This window comes from Salvelinus namaycush, chromosome 5 (assembly GCF_016432855.1).
Source record: "Salvelinus namaycush isolate Seneca chromosome 5, SaNama_1.0, whole genome shotgun sequence".
Lineage (NCBI taxonomy): Eukaryota > Metazoa > Chordata > Actinopteri > Salmoniformes > Salmonidae > Salvelinus > Salvelinus namaycush.
In genome coordinates this window covers 46,054,174-46,069,980 of record NC_052311.1, presented here as the reverse complement: position 1 = coordinate 46,069,980, position 15,807 = coordinate 46,054,174, and the positions used below count along the sequence as shown (strand labels likewise).

Genomic DNA, 15,807 nt, shown 5'->3' with positions numbered 1-15,807 from the left:
ATGATTTGCTCCATTTTCAGCAAACGCTCTACATTAGCCCAGGTATTGTGTGTCGTGTAGAACGATCCCTTGTTCACTTTATTTTCAATAATCTGATGCATAACATATGTAAGGTCTCTCAAAAGAAAAAAGGTATTTATTCGCTCAAACATCGTAGACACATAGTTACCCATAGCTCTAAATAACAAAATGTCACTCGGTCTCTTGGGATTTATTGAGCCAGAAAAGCATCACATCAGCCACCACAGCTTCCCGGTATTTGTTGTCGTCCACCAGGGTGTGTCGGATTTCTTTGAGTTTCTCGTGGATGAAGATGGCCTCCTTCAGTTCATGTAGGAAGGCTTCGGTTACCCCGTAAACTCTAGGGATAGACGGCACAAGACCCATAGACTCCAGGGCGAGGACCAGCGCTGGTATAAAACGGCAGGACCACAGTCTTTTCACCAGCTCCTCAAAATGATTGAAAAAGTAGTATCTAGGCGGGTCGTAGAGGCAAGGATGACGACGCTGGCTGGGATGATTGATCTCACAGCCGATGCATTTTTCTCGTATATATTCGCCAATCACCACGTCTAAAAGTGTAGCTACAGAGGCCTTGATGGTATCCACAAAAATAGTACTGGCCACCCCATCAAACACATCCTCAGGCTGTGTAAATGTCGGGGGTGTCACGGGTCTTGCCAGGGGTGCGTAGAGTGTAGGGCTTCGTGGCATAGAGTCCTTAGTGTCGGGCCCCCATGACGTAGATGCGTCCACGTAGATGGTCTGGAGATCCATGGTGTATGCTGAAATGAAGAACTGGCTGCTTTTTTCTTTTTATTGTAGAACAAGGCCATTGGGTATCTGGGGGGGGCGTGGTTAAAGCATCCGCTTACTTAGTTTTCTTCTGACGCTGTATCTTCTTGAGGCTCTTTTGCATCGTAATCTTTACGATTCGTATATATTATGCACTTCTTTAAATGAACAAGGCTCTGCCGCTGTTGGCTCTGTACAAAGAGAGCATCCAACGGTTGCAACATTTTCAATTCCATTACATCCCAACTTTTAAAAGGAATAAGCAGACGCAGTCGGGTATCCCCAGTCAGGCCACCACCCCTAATGTTGTGGTTTCGGATTGCCTCGGTGCCGATATAGAACTCCACGCAGCCGCACGGTCGTCCATTCTGTCTTTGTATTTTCACCCTGTGAAATATTTGTCCTGAGGAGTCAGGGGTACCTTCCCAACGGGTCTCGTGGCCCGTGAACACACTATACCCCTTGGTGATAAGGCTCAGTTCAGGACACACAACCTTGCGAAAAACCGACCAGTCTTCAACACCATATTCCAAGCCTACAGTCTGGTCTGTATATTCTTCTCCTTCAGCTACCGTATAGAGGGTCACTCTACAGGCCAGGTAATCAAACCGATACCCCCACTGCTGACCATTAGACATCAACACTTGATCTGTCAGAGCATTTGCTGGAGGTATTTGGGTTCTATACACATTTAAAAAACGTTTTTTTGGCGCATCATATATTGCGGGTTGATACTTTGCCCTTGCTCTATGGGCAACCCGAGGGCCTGCTTCAGTTGTTACAGTCATCACTTCTTTGTCACCGATCCCAAAATCCATGGTTATTCTTAAGATCTTGTGCACTCTTAAACAGGAATTGTTCTGGGGCTTTATAAGGGGCATTAACCACCCCAAACCGTGAGAAACAGGTTGACCTGACACCTGGTCACTTACTCAACCCCCCCCCAACACTACCCCCCTAACCACCACGATGTCCTGACCTGAAACCCAAATATTGGCATGCACCCTTCTACATGACATAGGGTCATAAATCATTACATAGGGTCATAAATCAGGCTTGGGTCATAAATCATTACCGGTTGACCTGACAACTGGACCCTTACTCACCCACCCAGCCCCCACCTAACCACCAGGCTGGCCTGACCGGCAGCCCTTGGGACATGCACACGTCATCAGGACATAGGGTTCACATAGCGGTCACATAGGTTCACATAGGGTCATCAATCAAAATTTTGACGCGTGACATCTACTTTAATCTCTCTTACCCACCACCAATCGCCTTCAGAGCCCATAACCTGTATCACAAGACACCTCATAGGGACTAGTGAACTACAGGCAGGAATCAGTAATGTATCCCAGTAATGAGCCACTCATGGGGAGAGGTGCCCCCTTGTGGACAGAGTGATATACCCCATGAACATCATAGAACGCAGAGTACCAGAGGGCCATTAAACATGGGACAAGCTTCTGACACATGTTGTGCTTCTGTTAGACTGAATAGCCTGCATGAAACCCGGCCCCCTTTATGGGTTACGGCAATGGCTGATGTAGTACCCCGTTTGCCGTAACAAAATGTAGAAGCACTGTCATCACAGCAATGTTTAGTGTTTTGAGGAGGCGTGCACTTGGCATGCTTTCTGCAGGAATATCCACCTGAGTTGTTGCCAGAGAATTGAATGTTCATTTCTCTACCATAAGCCACCTCCAACTTCCTTTTTAGAGATTTGGCTGTATGTCCACCCGGCGTCGTAACCACAGACCACATGTAACCATGCCAACACAGGACCTCCACATCTAGTTAATTCGCCTGCGGGATCGTCTGAGACAGCTGATGAAACTGTGTTTGAACAACCAAAGAATTGCTGCACAAACTGTCAGAAACCGTCACAGGGAAGCTCATCTGTGTGCTTGTCGTCCTTACCAGGGTCTTGACCTGACTGCAGTTTGGCGTTGTAACCGTCTTCAGTGGGCAAATGCTCACCTTCGATGGCCACTTGTACTCTGAAAAAGTGGGCTCTTCACGGATGAATCCTGTTTTCAACTGTACCGGGCAGATGGTAGACGGCGTGTATGGTGTCGTAAGGGTGAGCAGTTTGCTGATGTCAACTTTTTGAACAGTGCCCCATGGTGGCGGTGGAGTTAGGGTATGGGTAGGCATAACCTAATGACAGGACAACAAAGACAATTGCGTTTTATCGATGGCAATTTGAATGCACAGATACAATGACGACATCCTGAGGCCCATTGTCGTGCCATTCATCCGCCGCCAACACCTCATGTTTCAGCATGATAATGTAATGCCCCATGTTGCAAGGATCTGTACACAATCCCTGGAAGGTGAAAATGTCCCAGTTCCATGGCCTGTATACTCACCAAACATGTCACCTATTGAGCATGTTTGGATGCTCTGGATCGACATGTACGAAAGCGTGCTCCAGCTCCCGCCAATATCCAGCAACTTCACACAGCCATTGAAGAGGAGTGGGACAACATTCCACAGGCCACAATCAACAGCCTGATCAGCTCTGTTTAGAAAATGTCGCACTGCGTGAGGCAAATGGTGGTCACACCAGATACTGACTGTTTTTTTTCTTCTCCCACGCCCCTACTTTTTTTTTTAAAGGTATATGTGACCAGCAGAGGCATATCTGTATTCCCAGTCATGAGACATCAATAGATTAGGGTCTAATTTATTTATTTCAATTAAATGATTTCCTTATATTAACTGTAACTCAGAAAAACCTTTTGAAGTTATTGCATTTTACACTTATATTTTTGTTTTGTGTGGATTGATGCACCGGTGCGTCAATAGACTAGGGGTTTAATTCATTGGGGTATGGTCGTAAACACGAATCCGGCTTGTCAGCCTTCGTCGTTTCGGTCGGGTTAGCCATTGAACTTCTTGCTATAGCCAGACCAAGCAATTAGAGGAATAACTCATTTTTCCTGATTAGGAAACCATACCAACTTCAGCACACAACGTCCAGGGGGTGAGCACGCTCTGCCACTAACGAACAGTTTATTTGGCACAACGTAAGACAGTCTCGTTTTCCAATTGTTTGTTTTAGTAGCGTGAATCGTTCCTGTTCAAACTGAGGTGAAGGAATAATTCAAGTAATGAATCCGAGCCTCACGCTTATCACCTGTGGAAGGCGGGGCTTCCTGTGAGGCGCAGATTTCAATTGGCCCTTGTCAGCCGTGATTCTAGAGCCTTAAACTGAAATCGTATGTTGTACCGAAGTTGAGTGACTGAAAGGGAAGTCTTTTGACTGACACGAGACTGAAATGACCAACACATTGAGAAATGTCATAACATGGAGTGACAACCTTAGACAACCGAAAATGCATTGCGGAGATGCGGCAGACCTAGTGCTGACAGCTCAGACCTTTCCAAACACATGCATAGTCACTGACACACATACAAACTTGGTATCCGGTTCCCTGTTGAATCTCTGGAATTTGACCTGTTGCTGCTGCCAGGTTATTTATGTATCGTTGGGAGTCCGGGAACCTAATTTTCCTCCGGATCAGAGTCACTTCTCAGAGGAAATAGAAGGCACACAACTATGTTTTGCAGGCTATGTATCAGAGTTGGGGTCAATTCCATTTAAAATCAGGAAGAACACTGAAATTCCAATTTAGCTTTTCATTGAGGAAAAATTAGTATAGGAATTTGGTGTACTTTCTGAATTTAAGTGGAATTGACTCCAACCCTGCTATGCATCTACTACTAATAACCTTTGCCATGAGCACTGGGATTAAATATTAGTCCTAAGAGTTTAGCTCTTAAGGGGCCAAGTAACTTGAGTTTGAGTTCTGCTTACATAAATTAGTATTGTTGACTATTGACAGTGTTGGTTCTGAAATTACAAAAAAAAAAAAAAAATCTGTATAAACCGGAGACATATGTTGCTCATCTAAACACTATTTGCTACATTCTGTGTATGATAGTGTTTATTTATGTTCATCCACTGTGGGATCCCCTATCAAAAAGACCCCTAGGCTATGTCGACGTTTGAATGTGTTTTATACACACAAAGGGTGTTTATTTCAGTCAGTGGCAGCATGCTAAAACAGGCGTAACAGTTTGTGATAGGCTTAAGTGCATTATTCCTTCCTCCCCTCAGAAATCTAGAGCATTAGTCCCTAGAGGCCTAATTTGTAACCAGCATGCCTCGGTTGATAGCAAAGATCTTCTTGTCAGTCAGCTCTAACTCCAAAGTTACAATATTATTTGTACTTCTCTTTCAGCTGGCAACACGTCCAACAAGCTCTTATTTACTAGTGCCGGATTTTTCCCGCTGGTTGTTGTTGCTCAACGTGTTGAAGGGTGTGATACAAGATGGCTCCGACAGACATGGTCACCCAGTTTCTAGCTCCTAGCCAACTTGGCGGTATTTTTGTTGGTATTATTTCTTACAGTATTTGCTCAGAACGTTTCTAGTACTATTACCTACTGTCATTCACCAGACATTCAACCTGGATCCTTTGTTTGAACTGCCTGAGGCAGCCCCATTCATCCCGGGTGATGCTCCTAAATGTCACCTCCAGAGAAGTGTGATCCTAGTCAATCTCAGGAGGTGGGCATGCCACCCACCGCTTCTGAGTATATTACTCGCTAACGTTCAGTCCCTGGACAATAGATGTCTTTGTTGTCCTGTCATTAGCTTATGCCTACCCATACCATAACTCCACTGCCACCATGGGGCACTGTTCAAATAGATGAGCTCATGGGTGAGGATCTCCTTCCAGCGAGACATAAGGGACTGTAACATACTTTGTTTTACGGAATCGTGGCTCTCTCTGAATAGATTGTCCCTGTCCATACAACCAGAGGGGTTCTCCTTTCATCGCACGGTCAGGAACAAAGAACTCTCCGGGAAACACAGAGGTGGAGGAGTATGATTGGGCTAACTTACAGGAACTCAAGTCCTTTTGTTCTCCCGATCTGGAATACCTCGCCATCAAATGCCGACTGCATTACCTCCAGAGAGTTTTTAACACAATATTACCCTTCAAGCTCATCACTAAGCTCAGGGCCTTGGGTCTGAACCCCTCCTTGTGTAACTGGGTCGTAGACTTCCTGACGGCAGGCAACAAAACCTCTGTTGCGCTTATTCTCAACATGGCGGCCCCAAAGGGGTGCGTGCTCAGTCCCCTCCTGTATACCCTGTTCATCCATGACTGTGTGGCCATGCACGTCTCCAACTCAATCATCAAGTTTGATGATGACACAACAGCCTGATTACCATAATAATAATAATAATAATAATTACCATAATAGCCTGGAAGTGACTGAGGCATTCTGACAGCTCCTCAGAAGTAGTTTGGCATAAATCACTGTTGTGGGGCTCCTAGGCAACCTTGTTCTATGTAATCTATTCTATTGAGTGGGTGGAATAATTAGCCTGTCAGAGGAGTACAATTGACCCTTTGCTAAGCCCCATCCCATAATTTTGTGCAACCAATCACAGTGCTCCGATGGATAGCAACTGTCGGAGTCCAACACCTTCGGACAAACTCACACTTAAATCACATGGTAGCCAGTGAGTTTTCTTTTAAAAAATGAATAGTTTAAATGGCTTAATAATTGAATGGTGCATCAAGAGCACTTTCTACTGTGATTCCTGAAATGCTGAGCCAGTTGATGGAGGATTTTTCAAATCCAAAGTTATACTTTTGTTACATTGCTTATTAGCTCGGCTGGTTAACTAGCTCTCTCTCATTGAACACCAAATGTTGCTAACACTAGCTAGCTAGCAAGCTAGTTAGTCACTTAATATAACTTTTCCTGAAATGTATGTTAGCTAGCTAAGTTAGCAATGTTATGAATACAACTCCCATCTGCTGTTGGCATCAGGATACGATTTGAGAGCACTAGTTGGCTCCAAAAGATCATGCTTAAACACAGGTCTCGGAGTGAGAATGGTACACGTCGAGCTCTCAAAAGAGTGATGCTCATCTAGCCTGAGCCTTTTGTAGTATCCTACAAGCAGTCAGTGTTATCTTAACTCCTTTGTTTTGCCCACATAGTGAAGATGCTTCCTCTAAATTGTGGAAGGGTGCCAGTTTCCTTACGAAGCCAGTTGAAAGGAGAAGAGTGCCCCAAGCACCACGCATCTCTTTATGGGAAGATTAGGCCTCTCTGGGCCATTTGTCACTGGAATTCCTCGGAGCTAGCACTGTAGTACTTTAAAAGCAGCAGCTTTGTGTGGCAGTGTTCTGGACTCCATAGAGATGGCCTTGTTTAGCCCGTGAAAGTGTGTGTGTTCAAAAACTTAAAATGTTGCCTTCCAGCTGACTGAGTTGATGAAAAACATCAGATGCCCTTTAAACCCAGGAGATTGCAGTTTGCTGAGCGCGTTCAAGCTAAGTGAAGGCATCATCTGCTCAGACGTTGCCAATGTTCATTATTTTATCATTCACAGACTCTTCTGTTTCCCACCGTAAACGCTTGCTCTTTTTAACACATTCCTCTCCTGACCACTTATCCTTGAAAACCTCTGACAGCGATAAGGACCCTGATCATTATGTAACTGTCTGATTTGCTAATGATGACATGCTAATTTACTATGCTCAGTGTGTGAGGCGTGAGTGTTGAAGGGAGGTTTACCTGCCTTCATGCCTGCCTCTCATCTCCTTTCTCTGTCCTAGCCTGACCAGATGGTGCTGCCAACGTGCCATCCCACACTTTAATATCAGGGATTCTTCTTCTAATGAAATTAGGGATGCACCATATATCGACAGTCGTGAAGAGGGCACGTACCTGGTTCCTATCTGGAACCAAAATGGGTTCTTCAAATGGTTCTCTTATGGGGACAGCCGAGGAACCATTGTAGGTTCTAGAAATCACTTTTTCCCCCCCCTAAGAGTGTAGTTTTGAAGCCGAACATCAGAATGATCTCGATCCCACTGGAAGGTTGGATTCACTGTGGATTTAGAAAGGTGAAAGCATTCTTACGTCTGAAAACCAAAGGTTCATTATGTTAAATTGACTGCAGTGTACAGTGCCTTCAGAAATGATTCACACCTCCTTGACTTTTTCCACATTTTGCTGAGTTACAGCCTGAATTTAAAATGGATTCAATTGAGGTTGTGTCAATGGCCTACACACAATACCCCATAATGCCAAAGTTGAATTATGTTTTAGGATTTTTTTTTCATTCTCATCAAGATACAAAGTTTTGAAACACTGGGCCCTGGGACTAGGCTAGCCTACCTGAGCATGCATTATGTTGAGACAAGCAAACTGTTGCCTTGAGCCATGGCAGCTAATTGCGATAGTTTACTTGAAATGAATCCCAAAGAAATGGGATTAGGAAATAAACCATCAGAAAAAGTACTGTTGGCACATCCTGTATAATTTTCTGTTACATTTAGGCCTAGTTAATGTCAAGTTGAAGTGAACCTTTTTCAGTCAAGTTTTCCTTGGTGATGTCATATGATCACTGTGGGTGTGGCCTGTTGTCTGTGTATGGTTTCTCTTTGAATGGAGTCACGAGATGAATATTGTGAGGAATTTGTTTTGCATTCCATTTCCACTTTTGAGGAAATGCATGTGAATTTCTGTGGGTGTGTGGTATGTGACATTGCTAAGATGCAGCAGACCCTTCTTGTGTTCTGTTCCTGGTTCTTTGGCCCTTTGTTTGTTGTCACTTCCTGTGTTTTATGTCCAGGGTTGTTTTGACTTGCAGATTCTGGACAGCTATCAAGTTTGTTTCCCCTGTGCATTCTCACCCACCAGCCATTATCTACGAGGCCTAGTCATATTCTGGACTGTTGAAATTGCATATGTGAAATCAAGTACTGCCATATTAAATTAGCTTCTGTTCCACTTATAAACTAAGCCTATTCTGAATACTGATTTCTTTTTTCAGAGGTAATTAATACGACTAGTTGATACATTTCATCCATTAGAATTTGACAGTATCTGGACCTTATTAAGCACTATGAATGGGGTGGCTCACTTAGAAACGGAATATGCATTTGGTGGGGCTTTTAACTCAAACAGGTTCAGTGAGTCACTGGGGATTGTTTTCTGGTTCTTATCTTCAATGAGTTTGAAGTTTCATGTGACTGGTACATTCGAGATGCCGCCTAGAAAGTGTAAACCACGAGAACAATGAACGAGAACAATGCATCTAATCACACTCTCCCTCCCTCAGGATTCCACCTGATCCCGCGGCTGTCCAGCATCGTGCCCGAGTCCTGTCTGCTCATTGTGGTGGGCCTCCTTGTTGGCGGCCTTATCAAGCTGGCGGGCGAGGAGGTACCCCCCGTGCTGGACTCCAACCTCTTCTTCCTGTGCCTCCTCCCCCCGATCATCCTGGATGCGGGCTACTTCCTGCCCATCCGGCCCTTCATGGAGAACATCGGCACCATCCTGATGTTCGCCGTGGTCGGCACCCTGTGGAACGCCTTCTTCGTAGGGGGTCTCCTCTACGCCGTGTGCCAGATCGAGGGCACGTACCTGAGCCAGGTGGAGCTGCTGCCCTGCCTGCTGTTCGGGAGCATCATCTCGGCCGTGGACCCGGTGGCCGTGCTGGCTGTGTTTGAGGAGATCCACATCAACGAGCTGCTGCACATTCTGGTGTTCGGAGAGTCGCTGCTCAATGATGCCGTCACTGTGGTGAGTGAGTGGTGGATGGGGTGGTATGTTATGCAGGGCAATACAGTACAATGCAATTCTAGACAATCAATGAATGAATTACAGTATAATCACGTCAGGGTCACCCCCCCCCCACAAAAAAAGATAATGCCATGCAGTACAATACTATACAGCACTATGCTATGCAGTACAATATAATAAAACCAAACTATATTTTCAGAAGTAGGCTACATTCATCCTCCATATGAAGAGGACTCAGTTGTTAGTTGCCCTGTGATTGTGTTCTTATTTCTGTGGACAGGATATTGGTTTGGACTGGCACAAGAAATCAGAATGGCCTAGTACCAAATTAGCCCGATTTGAATTAGGCCTAGTCTTTTAGGAAAATCCCACCATACTTCTGTCACTGGATATTGACTTCATACCTTCTAGCTAACATTTAGCGCCTCACCAGGGATTGGTTGGTTAGGTTTTGGTGATTTGTGACCTTTGTACGAAAGCTGACCCAGTTTAGTGGGCCCCCAGTGCCCTAATCTATTTTCAATTATCTTCTCTCACGGCTTCCTTCTCTTTCCTCTGTTGAAACAGTTGTGAGATGGACCATCTCTCTCTTATGGGTTGGTCATTGAAAATATAAAGTATAAAAAACATTTTGGAGTTTTTTTTTATTTTGCTGGTTGCGTCCTTGCATGGTGCATGCATCACATAGGCCTATTAAAAATACACTACTGTAAGTTGCTTTGGATAAAGTCATGTGCTGTGTGGCATATATTATGAGGCACAACGGTTCCTGTTGCTATATTTATGCTCTGCTGATTATACCCACACACTGGCTGTCTTGTTTTATACCCACACACTGGCTGTCTTGTTTTATACCCACACACTGGCTGTCTTGTTTTATACCCACACACTGGCTGTCTTGTTTTATACCCACACACTGGCTGTCTTGTTTTATACCCACACACTGGCTGTCTTGTTTTATACCCACACACTGGCTGTCTTGTTTTATACCCACACACTGGCTGTCTTGTTTTATACCCACACACTGGCTGTCTTGTTTTATACCCACACACTGGCTGTCTTGTTTTATACCCACACACTGGCTGTCTTGTTTTATACCCACACACTGGCTGTCTTGTTTTATACCCACACACTGGCTGTCTTGTTTTATACCCACACACTGGCTGTCTTGTTTTATACCCACACACTGGCTGTCTTGTTTTATACCCACACACTGGCTGTCTTGTTTTATACCCACACACTGGCTGTCTTGTTTTATACCCACACACTGGCTGTCTTGTTTTATACCCACACACTGGCTGTCTTGTTTTATACCCACACACTGGCTGTCTTGTTTTATACCCACACACTGGCTGTCTTGTTTTATACCCACACACTGGCTGTCTTGTTTTATACCCACACACTGGCTGTCTTGTTGATGGCACCAGTTCACTTAAAATAGTTTGGCCAAATTATCAGTGCCGAAAAATCAGGGCCCCGGAAAAAAGTTCCCTGTTAGTTGTCGCATCCCACAGCCTGACACGCTATGATACCATTTATTACATGCGTCTGTCCACGAGAGATTACGCAAACTTTTATCTTTCCTGTAGTGACTATACCAGAACGTTAGACCACATAATATCACTGGTTTATATGCCACTCGGCAGACACTTTTATCCACAGTACAGGGAGTGTATGCATTTTGTGGCCCCAGCGGGTATCAAACCCATGATCCTGGGGTGCTAGCACCATGCTTTTACCAACGGAATCCAAACAGGTTTATTTTCGATTGTAGGCTCTAAAGTGTCAAACCCCCTCCATTCTCTCTAGATCTTATACTACCTGTTTGAGGAGCACTCGGGTGTGGGCTCTGTTATTCTCTGTACACTTGAGCCATGTCTCGAAGGTCTCTCTCTCTCCCCCCCCCCCCCCCCCTCTCTAGGTCTTATACCACCTGTTTGAGGAGTACTCTGGCGCAGGTGAGGTAACGCCGATGGACGTGGTCCTCGGGGTCATCTGCTTCCTGATTGTGTCGCTGGGCGGCATCGCCGTGGGCGCCATCTACGGTATCCTGGCGGCCTTCACCTCCCGGTTCACCTCGCACACCCGCGTCATCGAGCCCCTCTTCGTGTTCGTTTACAGCTACATGGCTTACCTCTCGGCTGAGATGTTCCACCTGTCTGGAATTATGGCGTAAGTGAGGGGTACTGTTATGAGAATTTCGTTATCAATGTTCATAAACGTCAATTAATCTACTCAGTCTGCAACCCAGAGTTTGTAAGGTTCTGGTTTTAAATGAAACAGACAGATTTCCCAGTTTACAATAGTCAAAACGTTATTATTATTATTATACAAACACAGTCTTTATAACACACACAAACAAGTTCAAATCTTAAGCTACGCCTTGCTCAGACAGTCGGTGTTTTCCCACTACACTGATGCATTGTTTAATCTGCAACATGTTTCATCATTTTCTGCAAGCCTAACAGTTTCTCCCCTCCATGGGTGGAAACAGGGATGTCCTGTAAGGAACACAGTAGTACAACTTGTCTGTCGATAGCTCCTCTGATCATTTGTTTCACACTTGCACCCTGCTTACATACTAATTCTGACTAAAACTACACGCATCATCAGATTATAGTTTTTTGTGATTCTAATAAATTTCATACAATTATATGGTTTCAGGGTGGAATATTTTTAGTCCTTATCTTAACATTACCTTAAACATATAAATCATTTAGTCATTATCTTACCATTACCTTAAACGTATAAATCATATGAATTTCTATCATATCAGGTACGCACGCACTCACAGACACAGACAAGCCAGACAGACAGACGCACACTCTCTCTCTCACACACACACACACACAGACACACACCACACACACACACACACACACACACACACACACACACACACACACACAATCTTCCTAGCGGCCAAGGTTTTTTGAGTTTCTCTCTGTCATGAATCATAGATATTGTTGATAATAAAAAAAGGTTTCCGTGAGAGTTATGGTTAGGCTGAGGCTAAGTGGAGGTTTAGTGTTTATAATGCATTGACAGAGTGGCTGTGATACGTGACCTTTCGAACCTGTCCAGCAACACCATTGATTCTGTGTTTAGCTCAAGGAAAAGTATGACTATGTCTTATTCGTGCGTTATCTTCTACATTTCCTTGGAAAAAGATCTCTCACATAAGTGTACACTGAATTTGATTCTTAGCTTCTTAGCAATGTTCATGACCTAAATGGTCAAATAAATACAATGTAACCGGGCCTGTCTCAGCCAAGGACAGTTCTACGAGTTCTATCAAAACGGCAGTAACTCACCTACATGTCGTGACAGGCCGAAGGATGTGCAGCCCAGAGCAGGGATACACAACGCTCAATTTACAGCCCCCTGTCACACCTCTGGCCCATCGCCCTTCCTCTCCTCTTTTCCGCTTTCGTCTCCTGCTTTTTTCTAAAAGGTGGTGAATTGTGGAATATGGATCATAAACATAGGTGCTGCTGATGAATTGAGTTTCCTGTCGGCGGCTTTTACAGGCGCAATGGTAGGACTGTAGGACAGTCTGTTCCCAGGCCTGTTGGCATTCCGTCCGTGCCTTCCATCGTAAAGACGAGTTGGATTAGTATATAGTGCTTTTTGTCCACTGCTTGTATATGAGATCTCGCCCCGGAGTGAAATTGGGCGGAAATGATGGACAAACAGCAGTGTTGTTATGTAAGGGAATGAGGTAGATGGGCTGCCCTTAAAGTCACTGAGGAGGGTTGACTCACGCTAGACACTCGGGAACCATACGTCCAATCACAGTGAGTCATTGGTTCACTCATGGAACAAGCTGAGGAAATGGAGCCCTTGTTTCATAAGCTCTTACGCCACAGTTTCCAAAACAAACTGTATCCTTGTTGCAATGGCTCTACTGTACGTGAAATACTTGTTCTCTTATATACTGTATTGTTTTTTTATCTGTTTAATTGATGTGACTACTTTCTATGCCATGTCAATGAAGTACTAGGCTTTAACTTTGTCATTAGCTTTAACCTGCATGTAATGTAGCCTATATTTACACTGTAGGTAGTTGGATTCATGTAGTAACATGGGGCCTCATTTATCAAAAGTGTGTGTGTGCACAAAAAAAGACCCTTAATCTTTTGTGCGCAGAGTTTTCCCTTTGCGGGAAAGTGTGTGTTTTCCACGTACAGCTCAGACCATGCTTATGCTCAACTTCTAGTGGTTGATTAATTGTATAGGAAAAGGAAGTGTTTGATGCACAGGAATTATAATAATAATAGTAGGCTAGTAGAAAACCGTAAAACGTAGGCCTAATGATGAAACTGATACATTTGCCGTTGGTAAGGCGACCGCATAGCATCGTGTAGTCTTAACGTATTTATTTTATTATATAGGCCTAAGTCATTATCCTATGGCAGGACATGTCTCTCCTTTTCTGACATGACTGGTTTATTCCTGCTACACAACAAATAGTAGACTACCGTTTATCAGTTGCTCATTCAATAGCCAAGCGTGCTCGAAAGTAAATCGACCGGTAGCCTATTTGACAGTGTGTAGGCTACAGTGCTGTGCGATAGGAGTGCGACATCATAGCCTATATAATCTGAGCCTATACCAAGACAGGAGATAGAAACACAATCACGTATCAATAAACAAAATATTGAACATCAAGTCGTCTTGTACATAGAAGTGTGGACTATAGCATTTAGGCTACTTTTAAGTAGTTTGAAAGGACAATCAATCTTGCAGAATGCGTGGCCAGTGTTTGGCACTGGTTTGGCACTCACTGCAAAAGATTCAAACATTCTGCCCACACCTCTACAGAAATGTGATCACATTTGCCATTGCGCTTCCTTTTTAGAAACTATCATGGCCCAGTTCCAACATTTCCAAATCATACCGCACATTAGGGTGTTTTTGTTACCATAAAAGGTGAATGGAGGGCGCTTTCCAGGTGGGGTTGTAGGGCTCATTCACGAGCGCTCTGATTTATCAATAATAACATGCTTATAAATGTTGTCCCTGGTATAGTTATGTTAAGTATTATGTTTAGCAATAGATGGCAGGATTGTATTAGGGCTGGGAATTGCCAGGGACCTCACGATACGATATTATCACGATACTTAAGTGCCGATAAGATTTGTATTGCGATTCTCACGATTCTATATGTATTGCGTTTCGATACGGCAATTGGATGTTCCAAACATATTGCTTACTAAATGTCTGCTGCAGAGAGACAAGACTGGTCATCTCTGTATACCCGTCACAAGACCCACTGGTCGATGCTTATTTATAAAAAACCTCTTAGGCCTCACTCCTCCCCTATCTGAGATATCTACTGCAGCCCTCATCCTCCACATACAACACCCGTTCTGCCAGTCACATTCTGTTAAAGGTCCCCAAAGCACACGCAACCCTGGGTCGCTCCTCTTTTCAGTTCGCTGCAGCTAGCGACTGGAACGAGCTGCAACAAACACTCAAACTGGACAGTTTTATCTCAATCTCTTCCTTCAAAGACTCAATCATGGACACTCTTACTGACAGTTGTGGCTGCTTTGTGTGATGTATTGCTGTATCTACCTTCTTGCCCTTTGTGCTGTTGTCTGTGCCCAATAATGTTGGATGATTATAAATATAGGACATAAATATAGGACAAAACACATATCACAACAAGAGAGACAACACAACACTACATAAAGAGAGACCTAAGACAACATAGCAAGGCAGCAGATGACAACAGCATGGTAGCAATACAACATAACAGCAGCATGGTAGCAGCACAAAACATGGTACATGTCTTGCTAGGTTGTCTTAGGTCTCTCTTTATGTAGTGTTGTGTTGTCTCTCTTGTTGTGATATGTGTTTTGTCCTATATTTATTTTGTATAATTAAAAAGAAATCCCAGGCCCCTGTCCCCGTACGAGGCCTTTTGGTAGGCAGTCATTGTAAATAAGATTTTGTTCTTAACTGACTAGCCTAGTTAAATAAAACAATATAAATAAAAAGAGAGGGCATGAGAACTAGTTTTGAACAGTCAGGGAAATATAAGTTCTACAAACATTGGCGCACCATTTGGTGCAAGTACAATTGACTAGCGCCATCTAATGCTACCTACAGTAACATAAATCGATACTTGGAGTCAAATATCGATATAATATCGTCCAAAAATAATGTTGCGATGTGTAACTATAACAACCCCCCCCCCCCCCCCCCCCCAATCACTATATTGCATCAATATCAAATCCAATCAAAATGTATTGGTCACGTACACACTTTAGCACGTCTTATAGCGAGCGGGTATAGCAAAATGCTTATGTTACAATATACACTGCTCAAAAAAATAAAGGGAACACTAAAATAACACATCCTAGATCTGAATGAATG

General features: G+C 43.9%; 1 protein-coding gene across 1 annotated transcript in view; it reads left to right on the top strand.

Moving 5' to 3' along the window:
- The window catches only part of slc9a1a (solute carrier family 9 member A1a), a 58,493-nt gene that overhangs the window by 31,249 nt on the left and 11,437 nt on the right, over positions 1-15,807 (top strand). Inside the window, exons 2-3 of the mRNA XM_038992667.1 lie at positions 8,960-9,423; positions 11,345-11,595. Of these exons, the coding sequence (XP_038848595.1) occupies positions 8,960-9,423; positions 11,345-11,595 (715 nt within the window). The remainder of the gene's footprint in view (positions 1-8,959; positions 9,424-11,344; positions 11,596-15,807) is intronic.